Raw genomic sequence first — 19,704 nt, 5'->3', positions numbered from 1 at the left:
CACTGTTTGGTGTAAAAGCTTACTGAATGCTTGCAGGGACTGACACTGATTCAAAAATAAAGCTGAAATGATCTTCAAAAAAGATGAAAACATACATTTACTATGCCTTAATAAAAATGTTTCAGCATTTGAAATCAAATCCTATACTATGCCTAAATAAAAATAATTTTTCGCCATTTGGAGGTCCAATACTATGCCTAAATAAAGATAATTTCCCGCCATTTGAGATAACATCTCATGCCAATCCTAATTAAAGGTCGTTTTTCAGCATTTTTGATCAAATCCAATACTATGCTTAAATAAAGGTAATTTTTCAGCATTTGTATTGAGATTAAATCAAATCTACCTTGTGAAAAACAATTAAATCAGATAAAAAGGTAAACATTCATGCGCCTGTAGCTGATGCAGTCATACCAGCGTCTTGGCATTAATAAATGAATTTTTATCGTAACCTTAATATAGATGCCGGCAAGCATGCTGAACAATGGCACATCAGTTATGGTCAGAAGCAGATTTAGGTGGGGTCCCAGGTTGCCCGTCCATTGTTTTTGGTCAAGTAGTTAATTTTGCGTTTGTATCAGGAAAGGACTCTTTTTTTTCTTCTTTTCTTTTTCACCAACGCCACTGAACTATCGGTACGTCACATATTTTTTTATTTTTTTATGTTTCCTTTATTCTTTCTTTCTCTTTTTCAATATTTATTTCTGTTCATATTTAAATTGCAAGAATAAAATATTACTGTTGGGACATGTATGTATTATGGAGAAGGCCTAGTAAGTTTGTTCTTTAAAAAGCAATACAATATGTTTCAATCAATCGGTAGGTCACATTAATGTTACGCTCCCTATGAAAGAATACTAGATTCACGTCTAATAAGCAAACCTCTTCAAGCCAGCACCTATATTATCTCCTGTATTGAGCAGACATCTATCATAACAGGCCAAATACAGTACACTCTGGACTTTTATCCAGCAGTAAATCCGATTTCCATTAAACTGGCACGTTCTTAAATATACTCAATAAAGAAAGAAAGTATACATATTAGAGACATGTATTTCTACATATCGTTATACCGTATCGCAATAGAAACTTGTGAGCTCTTTGTCCAATACATACTGCACGTGCATGCCATGTCGAAAGGCTGTTGATGACGTCATAGGGTTCACAATAAACGCACGATTTCCACGTTGGGAATGTTTCTCTGCGTCTACGAGTTCAGTATTTAAAACGAATACCCAGAGGTTCATTACTGTTTAAAAACAACAAATTACGTCTAAAACATCCCTTTGAACCATACCACAGTTGACCCCAAAGGACCACAAGAGAGCAGTAGGAATGTTCAAGCAGGCATCAGTATCGGTGACGTTTCCAGACGTTTTAATGTGACAAGAGCGACTGTACACAGACTTGTCAGTGGCCTAAACGTCACAGAATCCACCAATGACTGTCCTCATAGTGGTAGGTCACGAACTATGTCGGCTGTGCAGGATCGGTATATCCTAACCACGACCCTCCGAAACCGATTTCAACCAGCCACCATTATTGCCCATCACTGCTCAAACTGTAACGACGCACTCAACACATTTTACTTACGGTTATATGGCGTCAGAGAGAGCATACAACATCCGTGCACAACGGTCAGTGACACGCCCCATTCTGACTCAACGCCACCGTATAGTCTGCAGTGGGCAAGACGTCATTTCCGATGGACCAGAATTCTTTAGAGAAATTTCCTCTTTAGTGACGAATCAAGATCCAACTTAATATTTGCGGATGCGCGTATCATGGTGTACCCCAGAACTATTGTGTTACGAGAGTGTACAGGTTTGGTGGAGGTAGCGTCATGGTTTGGGCTGGGATTTTTGGGAGAGGTCGAACTGACATTCATGTTATTCATGGAAACCTCACCGGTGTTCGTTACAGAGACAAAATCCTTGCTCCTGTTGTTCCACATCTTGTACAACATGATAACGTACATTAGCACGTTGTTCGAGAGTGTATACTGAATTTCTGAATCAGAATCATGTCGACGTATTGCCCTGGCCAGCTGTCACCAGGCCTCAATCCCATAGAACATCAATCGGATGAACTTCGTAGACGAGTTTAGATGCAAACTCCCTAGCCTCTAAACATTCAGCAGCTGCAGCAGACCCCTTAAATACAGGAGTGGCACAATACGCCAGTTATGCTGGTAAACGGGCGTATAGAGTCTATGAGACGACGTTGTCAAGTCTGCATTGACCACACTTCCTACTGACCTGCAGGGACAGTTATCATGTTGTGAGTCGTTGCAGTGGAGAACTGTGATTTTTGTTTTATGGGGTAAAGGTGTTGATGATCATTGTGAGGTCATCATAGACACGCAATGTCGCATTTAATTACACTAACATCCTGTGTAATGGTGCATTTATCTTCATTCAAAATTTCATTCATGAAGTTTGTAAGAATGATAAAATACACTGTATTATTACATGTATACTTTCCTTTTTTTGTTGATTATACATATGGAAAGAGACACATGGACATTGTTGTGTGCAGGTTTAAATTTGTTTCAAGTCGTGGCCGGCGGACTAGGAAGGATACATCTTCCTGGGGAAAGACAAAGCACTTGACAAATGCTTGATGGTAGCTGTCACAAACTTGTCAAAACACTCATTTGACTCTGCTTTGTGCAGAGATATGATGTCATTTAGATTAGTTTTGATAAAGGTATCCAACATTCCATTTTAGGATTTTGTTTCACCATTTCAGAAATGAAACTTCTTCATCGTAATTTGAGTCATCCCTTGCAGGGACAGACCCTAGTTTTTAAACACCAAGGCATATTTTTCACTATTAGAGCCGTTTTTCTTAACTGAAATCAGTCATTACTTAGATTTTCATTTCCCTACAACCAAAGTATTTCTGATCATCATGGTGTCACAAAATGCATTTTTCCTTTTTTCAAAAACGCACATGCGTCAGAAAAGTAAGGTTAGGGAGTCGATTTTTAAGGGTATTTCACCATTTCAACATCACACTCTTGTTTCACTCTGTTGTAACATCCAAATTATTTATACGTTTGTAGATTAACTAAACCTGGTGTCCATTTTTATGGGTTTAAACTTGGGTTGTGCCTTTAACAGAAATTGGTAGTAAAGTGTTTACAAGTAGATATTACCCAGATAATGTATTCGCCTCTGTAAGAAGTCACAAGAACCAGAGCTCAATATACGGTCTTCTCCAGCTTCACAAAAACTACTCTTTTAATATTCTTTGGGGGTCCACTGGGCTATTTCTCGCTCCAGCCAGTACACCACGACTGGTATATCAAAGGTTGTGGTATGTGCTATCCTGTCTGTGGGATGGTGCATATAAAAGATCTCTTGCTACTAATGACAAAATGTAGCGTGTTTCCTTTCTAAGACTATATGTCAAAATTACCACATCCAATAGCCTATGATTAATAATCAATGTTCTCTAGTGGTGTCGTTAAACAAAACAAACAAACAAACAAATCTTTGGGGAGTGTGACAACCATCTCCCTTGTCCCCTGCTAGGTACAGTCCTGAGGGTATTAAATAAATAAATAAAAATATAAATGAATTCATTTATTACCCATCTTTCTCATTTCAGTGATTTTACCACAGTATACATGATAAAAGTGAAACACGTCTCAGTCAGTCACATTCAGTGTTCACTCATGATCCTCTTTTGTTTTCAATGAATGATTTAAAACATTTCCATCTGGATCTAGCTCGAATGTCCTCCAGCGATGTTCTCTTTATATGTCAGAATGCGGTTAGTGTGCACTCTATTTAATAGACTGTCTTTTTTACGACAAACAAATGGTAGCCAACTATTGTGTTTAAAACACATACTTCACGAATCTGATGCCACAGATCTTTAATTTCATCCTTTTTGAGTTTATTCAAAACATTAAACCTAGTGACTAGCACAAATGTTACAAGAAGAAACCCAACACATCTATCTGAAAGCATCTTGCTATATTTCAATATGAGTGTTGGGTTTCTTTTGTATGTATAATGTTACAAGTACCTTCAAAATAATCAAACTAATGCTCTCTGGCATCAGATTTAAGAAATTGTGTGTATTGTAGACAGAGTACTTGATAATCCTGTGGTTATCACGAATGGCCAAATCAACTGTTTTTAACTCAAAGACTACTCTAGCCATATTCTCACATTACAAACGGAACAGAGCTAGAGGACACTTGAGCTAGAGTGGACCTAAACACACAGCTGGTTTTGTTAAAACAACCCATCACAGGCATCCAGGCTTTCATTATTTTTTCTCCGACATTTCTCTGTTTGCTCGTAGGACATCTCCAGGACTTGGGTACGGCCGCTGTTGGAAGAGTGGGCCGGATGCAGTGACATCCACGCCTGTCTTGGCTTTCCCCCGCTGATCCAACCCGTCAGACCACGAACCTCTAAAACACAAAATAAAATAGTAACCATACAGGGCTGAATTTAACAAGCCTGTTTTTTCTTAACCAGGCATTTAAGCATGGTATGTAGTTATACATGTGTCTTTCTAAACTTCCAACCTGCAATGTCATATAAATATTATAAAAATAGCAGTGGTTTATGTTTTTTCTTAACCAGGCGTTTAAGCATGGTATGTAGTTATACATGTGTCTTTCAAAACTTCCAACATGCAATGTCATATAAATATTATAAAAATAGGAGTGTTTTATGTTTAGTCACAAACAAGGTGAGTATATTTTGTCATCAACTAAATACCATGACTTCTTTGACTTTTTAAAAGACATTTTTCATGATCTTTTCGAGAGGGTTGGGGAGGGGGATTATCAGACACATAAGCATTTACTCATCTCCAAATAAGATGCTAGAAGTCTAAGTGGATAACACACTTTTCTAATATGAACATACCTGGGAATATCGGAATATGATTGGCTGGGTAACACTCTTTTCTAATATGAACATACCTGTGAATATCGGAATATGATTGGGTGGATAACACTCTTTTCTACTATGAACATACCTGGGAATATCGGAATATGATTGGGTGGGTAACACTCTTTTCTACTATGAACATACCTGGGAATATGATTGGGTGGGTAACACTCTTTTTCTAATATGAACATACCTGGGAATATCGGAATATGACTGGGTGGGTAACACTCTTTTCTACTATGAACATACCTGGGAATATCGGAATATGACTGGGTGGGTAACACTCTTTTCTAATATGAACATACCCGGGAATATTGGAATATGACTGGATGGGTAACACTCTTTACTAATATGAACATACCTGGGAATATCGGAATATGATGCAGGGTCCATAGGATCCAGTGTATCTTCCTTACTTCTCCTGTTACCTGAAACTAACAACATTCATGTTGCACAGCATTACAGGGCTTCTAAAAAATTTATAAAATCCACTAGCCATGGGATCAGTGATTTTAAAAATTTACTATCCACAATTAAAAATTCACTAGCCCTACTTTACTTTAAGTTAATACAATTTTACTAAATAACAGTAATAATCGGATATGTCACCTAAAGAGGGAGATATAGAGCTTAAAAACACTAACATTGGGGGGTGGGATGGAGGAAGGATATTCATATTTACAAAATAGACTTAACTGCAACATTTGACCAAAAAAATTCACTAGCCATCGGGCATGGCAGTAGTATTTATTTATTAGCCCGACAATGAATATCACTAGCCATGGGAGTGGGCTACCATAATCTAGAAGCCCTGCATTATCATGTTTAGTTTACATTCTACACTCAATCAGAACATATTAACAGTTGCATTGTTCAATACTTTAAACTGAATTCATATAGCGGCATATATTGTTTTTAGTGAACAGGCACAGGATACAATCTTTCACGAGAACTGTTGTTATGACGAGAACCGCCAATCGGTTACGTGGTGAACAATTACATTCTAACATTAAAAGTACTATATATCAGTAATGAAAGTGAAAATCAGTTTGTTTTTAAATACATTTGAACCATCATGCTGCACAGAACTGTAGTTCAAGTGTTTTAGGATTAGGTAGGCCTAACTCATTGGTTACAAGAACTATATTCACGTAACCAAAAAATTGGTTACCTAAGTAAAACTCACGTAAATGGACTTCCGGTTACCTAAGATTTTGAAATATTGTTCCCTGAGGCACCTTAGAACATGACCACAACATGTAAATCTCATGACCTAATGACATCTCCTTAAGAACACTCTAACCTAAAAAAATATTGTAACTGTGCATATACATTTTTTGGCCACTGAAAATTGTGAGAATGATCATTTGGTTCGCATGTTGCTCGCACAAATCTAATTTTTAGTAACCTATTTCTTGTTTGCGCAAAATTTGGAGCACCATTTACTTGGATATAACGGGTTATGCAAAAATTAAATGGGTTACCTTGATTATTTCTGTGTAACCGATAAATGGGTCATGCAGATTTTCAATTTTCAGAGGCCTGGTTTTATGATACACAAAATACAACAACAGATAAGTCTTCTAAACTTGTGTGTCGTCGCTATCAATCATTATCGGCTGTCTTCACACAACATACAACCACAGATAAAACTTGTGTGTTGTTGCTATCAGTCATTATCAGCTGTCTTCACACAACATACAACAACAGATAAAACTTGTGTGTTGTCTCTATCAGTCATTATCGGCTGTCTTCACACAACATACAACAACAGATAAAACTTGTGTGTTGTCGCTATCAGTCATTATCGGCTGTCTTCACACAACATACAACAACAGATAAAACTTGTGTATTGTCACTATCAGGGCTCTACATTAACTTTTTAAGGCACCTGTCCTGTAGGACATGCAAAAAATAAAACTACCTGTCCCATCAGATATACCACATGTCCTTGTATATATATTTTTTTGTTTTGTTTAACAATAAAATCTTCAGTGAGTCACAAATCTCAGTAAAAAAACTCAACAAAAACCAAACCCACAATCAAAAGACAACAATCAACTAATGAATATTATGTTCAATAAGATGAACGTTAGCACTCGAGTTTCAAATGACCAAACATCAATTGTAGTCACATCCATATCACAATAAACAAAACAAAGAATATAAAAAAATCAGCTGACTGATATGTTCAGTAAGATAAACCTCAGCACCAGTGTTTCAAACAATCGTTCACCAATCTAGTCGCATATCACAGGAACAAAAAAAAAAAAAACCTCATACTGACATATCAACTATATACTCAATAAGATGAGTTTCAAACAAATAATAATCAATGTCATCACATATCAAAGTTATAAAAACATTCAAATGGCAAAAGTCAACTGATGTGCCATGTGCTCAATAAGATGAACCTCTGCACTCTAGTTTCAAACAATCAATCCTCAATTGTAGTTATATCAAAAAAGCTCCATATTATTCCAAAGATTATAACAAGTTCACACCATAGACTTCTAAACATGTTTTCATGATGTGGTTATATTAATTATCATGCAAAACACAAGTTTATGCTTCATCAGAAAGTGATAAAAATTAAATTATTTGGCAGATAATTGATGGGGTTTTTTTTTACTGAATGTCACATGTTATTGTTTTCAATAGGTGCCAGCATTGAAAACTTATAATCTATGGTGCGAAATTGTTCGTCTATGTTACCCTAATTAAATTATTTTGTCGTCTACTTTCAATCTTGTTGATTCAACTATTTATACAGATGGAAGTGTGATGTATGTAGGTCTTTTGCCGTTTACATTTGCTACTCTGCCATTTACTTCCGAATTCTACTGAAGTCACTGCATGGTTTTTTATTGATTTAGAAGGGTTGTTTTATGAGAAAATACTTACGTAAATATACGCCGCCCCTGGCCTTTTTCCAGTCCAGCAGACGACAGCAATTGACCAATGACAGCGTGCTACATAAAGCCATGGCTTGCCATAAGAAGTATCGCGATTGATCTGTTGCGTTATGGCATTTTAACGCATGGGTATTGGAAGTTAGCGAAATATCAACTTCCGACATTGGGACAGAATCAACAAGATCATGTTCATGCTGAATAAATGCGAAAAATTAGCGATATCATCAAATTTTGAAGCACCTGTCTGGTCGGACAGGTGAAATGGGGTATTCACATGTCCCCAGTAAATTCTACCTGTCCCGGACAGGCGGACAATCCTTACTGTCGAGCCCTGACTATCAGTCATTATCGGCTGTCTTCACACAACATACAACAACAGATAAAACTTGTGTGTTGTCGCTATCAGTCATTATCGGCTGTCTTCACACAACATACAAATAATTTTCATGTTTTTAATACTTTGCAACACAAAACAATAGAATAGTGGAAAACAGTATCTTTGTGAGTAACCTAGATCATCCAGTATTGTCAAAGAATATTGAAGAATTGAGTGACTTAGTAATTAATGGTCTATTCTAATTGGTTAAATAACAGAAATACAATGAACACCCGAAAACCCCAGCTTTAAGAACTGATGCTAATTTCCTCATATTCACCCAGTAACACTATTGAGTTTACGGTAACACTACTGAGTTTACGTTAACACTGCTGAGTTTACGGTAACACTGCTGAGTTTACGGTAACACTGCTGAGTTTACGGTAACACTAGTGAGTTTACGATAACACTAGTGAATTTAAGGTAACACTGCTGAGTTTACGGTAACACTAGTGAGTTTACGGTAATACTAGTGAGTTTACGGTAACACTAGTGAGTTTATAGTAACACTACTGAGTTTACAGTGTTGTCCATATGTACTCGAGGATCAAACTCGACCCGAATCCAAGTACCAGACACTTTCAGGACCATAGGAACCACTCAATGATGAAAATATACTTCTTTTTTTCTGTCCTACTTTATATAGATAAACGTAAAAATATGGCTTATAACCCCTTCACTATGGCGGCTATGACCCACCTCCATCCCATCACTAAATATATCATTCCTACGGGCCTGTTTTAACATAACACTGTTTTATAATGAGCGGAACTAAGTAAACAGAATAGACTCTAATCAATCAATAGCTGGTGTACATATTCACATCTCTAGAAACTTCAGCAGATTCTATGTCTTATTAATTAGAAACAGTATACCTCACAAAACAGCTCAAATATACCTTGAGGCCAACCATCAAAAAATGTATTCCCTGAAACCGGATCCACTCATTATTAAAAAAACTAAACAATAATCTGTTCTAAATATAATAAAATGTCTCCCAATCAATAAACATACTGGTAGAGTATAATTCATTGGTACTAAAGGTAGTACTAAACCAAATAACGTCCGGCTGGGTCAAAGTTCGAGGTGCATACTGGTAGGGTATAATTCATTGGTACTAAAGGTAGTACTAAACCAAATAACGTCCGACTGGGTCAAAGTTCGAGGTGCATACTGGTAGGGTATAATTCATTGGTACTAAAGGTAGTACTAAACCAAATAACTCCCGGCTGGGTCAAAGTTCGAGGTGCATACTGGTAGGGTATAATTCACTGGTACTAAAGGTAGTACTAAACCAAATAACTCCCGGCTGGGTCAAAGTTCGAGGTGCATACTGGTAGGGTATAATTCATTGGTACTAAAGGTAGTACTAAACCAAATAACTCCCGGCTGGGTCAAAGTTCGAGGTGCATACTGGTAGGGTATAATTCAATGGTACTAAAGGTAGTACTAAACCAAATAACTCCCGGCTGGGTCAAAGTTCGAGGTGCATACTGGTAGGGTATAATTCACTGGAACTAAAGGTAGTACTAAACCAAATAACTCCCGGCTGGGTCAAAGTTCGAGGTGCATACTGGTAGGGTATAATTCAATGGTACTAAAGGTAGTACTAAACCAAATAACTCCCGGCTGGGTCAAAGTTCGAGGTGCATACTGGTAGGGTATAATTCATTGGTACTAAAGGTAGTACTAAATCAAATAACTCCCGGCTGGGTCAAAGTTCGAGGTGCATACTGGTAGGGTATAATTCATTGGTACTAAAGGTAGTACTAAATCAAATAACTTCTGGCTGGGTCAAAGTTTGAGGTGCATACTGGTAGGGTATAATTCATTGGTACTAAAGGTAGTACTAAATCAAATAACTTCTGGCTGGGTCAAAGTTTGAGGTGCATACTGGTAGGGTATAATTCACTGGAACTTAAGGTAGTACTAAATCAAATAACTCCCGGCTGGGTCAAAGTTTGAGGTGCATACTGGTAGGGTATAATTCATTGGTACTAAAGGTAGTACTAAACCAAATAACGTCCAGCTGGGTCAAAGTTCGAGGTGCATACTGGTAGGGTATAATTCATTGGTACTAAAGGTAGTACTAAACCAAATAACGTCCGGCTGGGTCAAAGTTCGAGGTGCATACTGGTAGGGTATAATTCATTGGTACTAAAGGTAGTACTAAATCAAATAACTTCTGGCTGGGTCAAAGTTTGAGGTGCATACTGGTAGGGTATAATTCATTGGTACTAAAGGTAGTACTAAATCAAATAACTTCTGGCTGGGTCAAAGTTTGAGGTGCATACTGGTAGGGTATAATTCACTGGAACTAAAGGTAGTACTAAACCAAATAACTCCCGGCTGGGTCAAAGTTCGAGGTGCATATTGGTAGGGTATAATTCATTGGTACTAAAGGTAGTACTAAACCAAATAACTTCTGGCTGGGTCAAAGTTCGAGGTGCATACTGGTAGGGTATAATTCATTGGTACTAAAGGTAGTACTAAACCAAATAACTTCTGGCTGGGTCAAAGTTCGAGGTGCATACTGGTAGGGTATAATTCATTGGTACTAAAGGTAGTACTAAACCAAATAACTTCTGGCTGGGTCAAAGTTTGAGGTGCATACTGGTAGGGTATAATTCATTGGTACTAAAGGTAGTACTAAATCAAATAACTTCTGGCTGGGTCAAAGTTCGAGGTGCATACTGGTAGGGTATAATTCACTGGAACTAAAGGTAGTACTAAACCAAATAACTCCCGGCTGGGTCAAAGTTCGAGGTGCATATTGGTAGGGTATAATTCATTGGTACTAAAGGTAGTACTAAACCAAATAACTTCTGGCTGGGTCAAAGTTCGAGGTGCATACTGGTAGGGTATAATTCATTGGTACTAAAGGTAGTACTAAACCAAATAACGTCCGGCTGGGTCAAAGTTCGAGGTGCATACTGGTAGGGTATAATTCATTGGTACTAAAGGTAGTACTAAACCAAATAACTTCTGGCTGGGTCAAAGTTCAAGGTGCATACTGGTAGGGTATAATTCATTGGTACTAAAGGTAGTACTAAACCAAATAACTTCCGGCTGGGTCAAAGTTCGAGGTGCATATTGGTAGGGTATAATTCATTGGTACTAAAGGTAGTACTAAACCAAATAACGTCCGACTGGGTCAAAGTTCGAGGTGCATACTAACAGGGTATAATTCATTGGTACTAAATGTAGTACTAAACCAAATAACGTCCGGCTGGGTCAAAGTTCGAGGTGCATACTGGTAGGGTATAATTCATTGGTACTAAAGGTAGTACCAAACAAAATAACTTCCGGCTAGGTCAAAGTTCGAGGTGCACCCAACTTTTGATAGAGAAGTGAACACTATAAGTCCTGTGATTGGTGATAAATGTCAGTGTGTTGGTTGTAAAAACAAATAGTTTTATCTGGGCAAAAAATGTATGCAATTTTATTTCATCTAGTACCACTGTGTCAAGTAGCCTTGTGCTTGAAACATGTATGGGGTACCTGTGAAAAAAAAGTACTCAAATTTTGTGTGGAACTAGGGTAGTCATAGACGCTACCCGTTATCTCAGAAATGAGCAGCTTGACCCCCAATTTTTTCTGATTCACTTTAAGTGTGAGAGGTGGTAGTATTTATATATGAGGCATTTTTATTGATTGATACACTGCAGGTAAAAGTTTTAGCCACATATGTTACTATTGGGATTTGATTTGGTAGTACATTGTATTGGTAGTATACACCTTAAAGCACTTTGACACTAATTCAAAACCAAAACCAACATATTTTTGTAACAAAATTGAATGGTTAATATAGCAGAATACTGATTGTTAAGATTATCAGAATTATGCTTCAGTGATTGCTCTTTCTCATTTTCTGCGGGGTGGGATGTAGCCCAGTGGTAAAGTGTTCACGGTCAGTGTGGGATCAATCCCCGTCGGTGGGCCCATTGGGCTATTTCTCATTCCAGTCAGTGCACCACGACTGGTATACCAAAAGCCGTGGTATGTGCTATCCTGTTTGTGAGATGGTGCATATAAAAGATCCCTTTCTACTAATGGAAAAATGTAGCAGGTTTTCTCTCTAAGACTATATGTCAAAATTACCAAATGTCTGACATCCAATAGCCAATGTTTAATAAATCAATGTGCTCTAATGGTGTCGTTAAACAAAAGCTTTTTTCTAATTTTCTGATATCTGCATTATTTTTGGACATGGCTTGATGGTTTACCTACATCTGTATATATGTTGTTCAAATATGCTATGGAAGAAAAACACTGTAAATGTTTTCTAAAATACAATGAATGAACATTGTCATTGGTTTTAAAGTTAAAGTTTGTTTTGTTTAACAACACCACTAGTGCACATTGATTTATTAATCATAGACTATTGGATGTCACGCATTTGGTGATTTTGACATATAGTCTTAGACAGGAAACCCATTAAATTTTTCCATTAGTAGCAAGGGATCTTTTATATGCACCATCCCACAGCCTTTGATATACCAGTTGTGGTGCACTGGATGGAGCGAAAAATAGTTCAAGCATCATTCACAAGATTGATGATTTTCCATAGTCATGAATGAAAATAAAAATGGACAGAATTGTAGAAATTTGCACCCTCCAAAAAACATTCCTTGCAGCAACTCTGCAACTACTTTAATTTGTTATAATAATGTTATGTTATTTGTGTCAGACTGGTGGACTGGGAGACTAAACTGTTTAAAGGTTAGTCTACTCTAACAATAATGTTGTGTTATTTGCGTCAGACTGGTGGACTGGGAGACTAAACTGTTTAAAGGTTAGTCTAGTCTTACAATAATGATATGTTGTCTTATTTGTATTAGACTGGTGGACTGTAAGCTTTTTACAGATGAGTCTAGTGTTATTGTTTACCTTTCTTGTCTCCTTGGTTACCTCGGCCATATCGTCTGTCACGGCCATGGTCTCGGCGGCGCTCTCGTTCATCTTCACTCGAAGATTCCGAACTGCTCATGTCACTCTGAAAGAAAACACAGACAATCACAGCTACTCATGTCACTCTGAAAGAAAACACAGACAATCACAGCTGCTCATGTCACTAAGAAAGGAAAGAAAACACAGACAATCACAGCTGCTCATGTCACTCTGAAAGAAAACACAGACAATCACAGCTGCTCATGTCACTAACAAAGGAAAGAAAACACAGACAATCACAGCTGCTCATGTCACTCTGAAAGGAAACACAGACAATCACAGCTGCTCATGTCACTCAAACAAAAACACAATCACAGCTGCTCATGTCACTCTGAAACCCCCCCCCCCCACAATCACAGTTGCTCACGTCACTGAAAGAAAAACACAATCACAGCTGCTTGTGTCACTGAAACAAAAACACAATCACAGCTGCTCATGTCACTCTGAAACAAAACACAGACAATAACAGATACTCATGTCATACCGAAACAAAACAATCACAGCTGTTCATGTCACTCTAAAACAAAACACAGACAATCGCAGCTACTCATGTCATTCTGAAACAAAACAACCACAGCTGTTCATGTCACTCTAAAACAAAACAACCACAGCTGCTCATGTCACTCTGAAACAAAACAACCACAGCTGTTCATGTCACTCTAAAACAAAACACAGACAATCGCAGCTACTCATGTCACTCTGAAACAAAACAACCACAGCTGCTCATGTCACTCTGAAACAAATCCAGATGGGCTAACAACCCAGAATTTGTCTGCTCTACATTTGTGTTCAAGTAATACTGTGTCCTTACCAGATCACTCTCCATGTCCATTTGTTCCTCCTCATTGACCTTGTCATTCAAGGTAACTCGCGCTGAGCTATCAAGCATTGCTGAAAATACAAACAAAAATCATATTCAACATTGATCCCAGTAGTTTGGTTTCAATGTTTAATTTTCTACCAATGATGTATACCTTGATCCCAATAATTTATTTGTAATGTCTTACACTCTACTAGTGAGCTATGCCCTGATCCTAGTAGTTCATTTTTAATGTTCTCAACTAGTAGGCTACGCCCTGATCCTAGTAGGTCATTTTTAATGTTCTCAACTAGTAGGCTACGCCCTGATCCTAGTAGTTCATTTTTAATGTCCTCTACTAGTGAGCTATGCCCTGATTCTAGTAGTTCATTTTTAATGTCCTCTACTAGTGAGTTATGCCCTGATTCTAGTAGTTCATTTTTAATGTCCTCTACTAGTGAGTTATGCCCTAATCCTAGTAGTTCATTTTTAATGTCCTCTACTAGTCCTAGTAGTTCATTTTTAATGTCCTCTACTAGTGAGCTATGCCCTAATTCTAGTAGTCCATTTTAATGTCCTCTACTAGTGAGCTATGCCCTGATCCTAGTAGGTCATTTTTAATGTCCCCTACTAGTGAGCTATGCCCTGATCCTAGTAGGTCATGTTTAATGTTCTCTACTAGTGAGCTATGCCCTGATCCTAGTAGTTCATTTTTAATGTCCTCTACTAGTGAGCTATGCCCTAATTCTAGTAGTTCATTTTAATGTCCTCTACTAGTAAGCTATGTCCTGATTCCATGAAGACATGCATCACTCAGTGACAACTGGTATACCAGTCATGGGGCACTGGCTGGATCTACCAATGTGGATCAATCCTACATACCATCGTACAAGAGTTAAAGGAAACATGACACGAGACCATATTATAGCTAATTTTAAAAGAAAAATGATATAAAAATAATATACAAATAACTTTATAACAATAAAATACGTGTAGTTAACTTAAAATGAAGAAATTACGCTAATCAGTATCAAAGTACGATTTATGCATATTTCTTCGTGAGCGTTCGGAAAAAAAGGGAAGTGACGTCAGAGCCGCTGTACTCTTCCATTGTTGTTAACTGTTTATATATGGAGTAAGGGGCTTTTCAGTCTTTTCAGTCCAACAGTGCCGTACTGCGTGGCCTTTGGGTGTAAAAATAAACACTTTAAACGATCGGGATTGTCTTTTTATGGTTTTCCAAAGTATTGTATCCGAAGAAAGACGCGTGTATTTTATCTCAAAAGAAAAGATTGGACACCAACACCGCATAGTACTTTGGTGTCAGCCTATTTACAGCCCGGAGCCCGAACGTTACCCGGAGACAAATACAGTACTCGGTTGCGAATGCCGAGGTGTACATTGTACATATTTGGCACAAAGATACACCTCAGCATGATGTATTTATATATGTTAAAACAAAAATGTAGAATTTTTTTTTTTATTTTTTTTTTTGGAAAAAAAAAGATTTTTCATGTTAGGGCTGTAGGCCTACATAACAAAATCTGTATTCACCGTCCGAAGAAGGAAACGTCAATAAGTAATTAAATATGGCATATACAAACATGGGATTTGGCATGAGGATACATCTCAGTATGATGTATTTAAATATGTTTTTAAAAAACGTGTAGAAAACAATAATAATTTTAAATGTTTTTAATCTTCCTCATCGCCCGAAGCAACACGAAGTTCAATACAAAATAAACCACTACTGTCGGTGTCGAAATAACTATTATGTTTCATCCACGGGCTGACTTGAGAATCGGAGTGTTGTTTTAGTTAATTGGTCCTTTCTTTCCGTGGCCTGCACATGTGATTCCTGATTGGCAGGTGTATATTGCAGGGTATCGACCAGGTAAGTGATTACCACGGTCTAGACATACGTACAAAATACGTGCCAGTTTTTTTAAGATCACAGGGTATTGTGGCGTAACCTGTCGCGACTATAGTACAATGTTAATGGACATTATCAGCCGCCCTGCTTCATTACTGTAAATAATGCTGTAAAACCCTTGATTAAGTAGACTTTCCCATCTAAAATTACAAAACTGACCAATTACGTAGTACCAAAGAAAAGAAAATTATCACTTGGGTATCGTGAGTGGTCGTTTTTACTCTAACGCACCCAACCAATAGGCCTAATAATATGCTACTTTTTTTTATGAGAGAAAAATACTATAACCCCATTTCGTTCTATTGATGCAAATAGAAATATATTTAGTTTAAAAGTTGATTATACTCTCAAGTCATTTATGTTGTTTTACAAGCCAGGTTAATTAAAGTGAAGCGCCTTGTCGTAAATTAGAGCGTTTGTTTACACTGTGCATACAGATTTCATTATGTACAGCCCGAACATAAAAAATGCGATATTTTCTAAAAAAACCCACCCAAAAATGTTTGTCCTACATTTATATTTTTTACATATTTAAATACATCATATCGAGGTGTATCTTTATGCTAAATATGAACAGTATACACCTCGGCATTAGCATCCGAGTTTCGGTTTTGTCTCTGGGTTACTTTCGGGCTCCGGGCTGTAAATTAGTCGACCGGTCTGGTCTGGCACCATCAGTTTCTCCACCCTCCGACTCGCTATCCGTTTTTTCTTCAGTATCACTGTTGTAAGTAAATGTGTGTCTTTCTTCATTTACTAACAGCTCATATTGATACGGCAAAACGTTTTGCGAACGAACACTCATTGTTTTGGTAAGCTGTGCAAGTCTTAGATTCTTTATGCGTGGTACGGACTAATGCTTTTAAGTGTAAGGCGTCAGATCAAGCGACGCGTCTCTGACGTCACGGACCTCGTGATTGCCCTGCTCATTAAAGATCGGCAATTTCCGCTAAGAGCTCGTATCTGGGGTTCTTTTATGGAGATATTTTAAGTAATTAATTTAAAAAAAAAAATTTTTTTAGGCGATTCAATTTATAATTAATTGTACATGGTTGGTGCCAAATATGGTTTACGTGACATGTTTCCTTTAAGCACTCTACTAGTACTACTGACCTACATCTTGTCTTTACAGGGCTAGCTCTAGCACTCGCCAAATTCGCAAATTTTAAGAAGAATTGGCAAATTTTATTTTAATTTGGTGAAAATAATTTGTGTTATTACTGATATTTTGTTGTAAAATAGCTATAGGTTTTGCATTTTTTAGATAATATTGCAAAATTTTCTGATCACCCACAGTTAACCCTGCCTTGGTTTATAACATCTTACCTTGGAGTCTGTCGGCTGGCAGTGTGATGGTCGACTTGGGATGAAGTGGTGAAAGCCAAGAGACTTGGTCTGTTGTAATGCTCCAGTAGTAGTATCTGCCACTGAAATCAAATGTTTCAAAAGTTATAGCCAGTTATAACAATCAGTTACAAATGTATGTTATGTGACAAACAGAATGATACCAAAGCATTCTGAGAACAACAATACATGTCCCTAGGCCTACTGAGACCACCAAATTTTCATATCTCCTAAGTTTAAGGACCATAACTTTGTTAAAAATGGGCAAATTCCTATGAAAGTCAAACGTGATCTGTAATTATATATTTATAATGTACAAAATCTCAGCTTAATATCTTGAAGTACTGAGCAAACAAGTCAGGAAAACTACATTGTATACTTGAGACAGACAGATGGATGGACAGAGACGAAACCTATAGTTCTCTTTGACAATTGGATGATTATTAGTGTTTTCCCCAGCTTGTTTTAGCATGGTGCAGCACCATGCCTCAATAGTCCAACACCATCTTGCCTTAATCAGCACCATGCTGCTTGAGATTAAACAAGCCTTTTTCAGTAATTAATTCTAAAATTGCCTTTATAAAACACCAAAAAAAGGTATTATTAATTAATAAAATATGCCTTTTATATCTTTTGCCATTCATTTATTAAAGCAAGCACATAAATTACATTAATGTTTATTTCAATTACTTTTTGTGTATTTTTAATGAAAAACAAGTGCCCCGAAAATGGTGAAAATGCCCCAAAAGTGTTTGGTCTACCATGTCTTGCCTAATTTCTAGGAAAATCACTAATTATGTATGCCAATAACAAGCCAAACAAGGGAGAACTTGTAGATTTATGACAGTCTATTTTTATATGGTATGGTCAAAACAAAGTTACCTACTTCATGTACATATAACATAAGAACTAACGTTTTAGGATCAGCAACCTCTATCCAGCCATCAGGCAGAGGATATTTTCGAAGGTGGCGGTCACGACGCTTCAACATGACTGGCTCCGGGAGGAATTCCTTCACCCCCCAGTGGGTGCGACAGTAAGTGACACACTTGTGATAAGGGTTCCACTTGTTGGGACAGTTTATGGTTTCGAAGATCAAAGTCTCAGTTGTGGGCGGTTCTTTGTCTGGGGTTATGTGTACCATGGTAACCTGACTGGGAGGAACATCCGCAGACTGGAGGGGTGCTTCTGGGGCTGGTTCTGGATTGGAAGGATCATCGTAATCTTCTGCAAAAACTTCTTCCACTTCCTCTGGAAAAAAGAGCAAATATTCACCATCAGTGCATATACATGGCTGTGTAACTGTTATTATTAAGATATGAAAACCTATTTAAAGTTAAATATGAAATACTAGTGACAATTTAAACACCAACTTGGTAGCCTGATGGGCTAGTATATTTTAAGAAGAAAAACAAAATATTATTTTTCTTTCTTTTTGCCAATTCGTACAAGAATGTTTTTATAAGAAATCCAACATTATACGTAAGATTTAGCTTACATGTAGGTCTATCTTAGTGCATGGCATACATTAAGTCAATACTATTCCCTATGTCTGTTCGGACCAGGTCTATCTGAAAGTTAAATAACAGACCAGTCTTAATTTTGGAAACTGGTAATGCCTAATCAGGAGCATCGGAAGCAATGTATATGATGATATCTATACTATGCGAGCACTATATGAAGAGAAAGCAAAACGTTCCTGGCCCAAAAGGTGGTAGTGCCATGGCTGTACTGCTTCCGACACCCCTGCTAATGGCCGAACCATTATGAATAATTATAATGCAATGTTCATTAAATTAATATTGTAAGTAGATTTCACTTTTACACTTGGAAATGACAGTGGTCGACAATTCTTATACACTTACCGACCTAAACTCCACGATATATATATATATATATATATATATATATATATATATATATATATATATATATATATATATATATATAAACACCTTCACGATAATAGGCTATATTGCCATATAAAAACCATCTCTCCTAACACTACCCAAGTAGACAGACTTACAAAACCCACCTGGCTTTTGTGGAGGCTTGCGTTCTTCGGCCTTAACAAGCCCTCTTTTGGCCAATCTTGCTGCTAATGCTGCAGGTAATGGCATGATGTATTTTAAGTGAAAAACCAAAGCAAAATCATGAAATGCGTCGTCTTTCGCCGGAAGGTCTTTTTTTGTTGTTAATGGGAGACCACTCTGAACCCTGTCCTCATTAACCGGAATGTGATGAAGGCAGTGAATCACAAAGAAATACGGACGAGTAATAGGACTTTGAATTAATTTTGTTTAAAAATTTATTTATTATTATTTTTGTTTTTTGTTTGTTTTAGGGTTTTTTTGGTGTGTGTGGTGAGTAATTTGACCAACATTATAAAGGGTTTTTTGTTTGCATTTTCAGTGGAGGTTTTAGTATTAATAAAATACTTAATTAAAATAAATATTAAAAGAAAACAA

The 19,704-nt window shown here is 37.2% G+C and overlaps 1 protein-coding gene across 1 annotated transcript; it reads right to left on the bottom strand.

Moving 5' to 3' along the window:
* Nucleotides 1–3,575: 3,575 nt before the first annotated feature.
* LOC121369210 (polyglutamine-binding protein 1-like) lies at nucleotides 3,576–19,431 on the bottom strand. Its single transcript, XM_041494139.1, has 7 exons — nucleotides 19,272–19,431; nucleotides 18,151–18,487; nucleotides 17,219–17,319; nucleotides 13,972–14,051; nucleotides 13,101–13,206; nucleotides 5,281–5,353; nucleotides 3,576–4,432 (listed from the first exon to the last, which is right to left on the bottom strand). Exons 1-7 carry the CDS (start codon nucleotides 19,354–19,356, stop codon nucleotides 4,285–4,287), a joined length of 930 nt encoding a protein of 309 aa, XP_041350073.1. The 5' UTR covers nucleotides 19,357–19,431; the 3' UTR covers nucleotides 3,576–4,284.
* Nucleotides 19,432–19,704: the final 273 nt, after the last annotated feature.

The sequence above is a fragment of the Gigantopelta aegis genome, chromosome 3 (genome assembly GCF_016097555.1).
Source record: "Gigantopelta aegis isolate Gae_Host chromosome 3, Gae_host_genome, whole genome shotgun sequence".
Taxonomy (NCBI): domain Eukaryota; kingdom Metazoa; phylum Mollusca; class Gastropoda; order Neomphalida; family Peltospiridae; genus Gigantopelta; species Gigantopelta aegis.
This window is presented reverse-complemented; position numbering and strand designations above follow the sequence as displayed.

Coding starts and splice junctions, on each gene's coding strand:
- LOC121369210 (XM_041494139.1), bottom strand. CDS start 19,356: ATGCCATTACCTGCAGCATTAGCAGCAAGATTGGCCAAAAGAGGGCTT. Junction 18,488..19,271: donor CAAGCCTCCACAAAAGCCAG/GTGGGTTTTGTA, acceptor TCTTTTTTCCAG/AGGAAGTGGAAGAAGTTTTT. Junction 4,433..5,280: donor TCATATTCCGATATTCCCAG/GTATGTTCATAT, acceptor TTTGTGTTTTAG/AGGTTCGTGGTCTGACGGGT.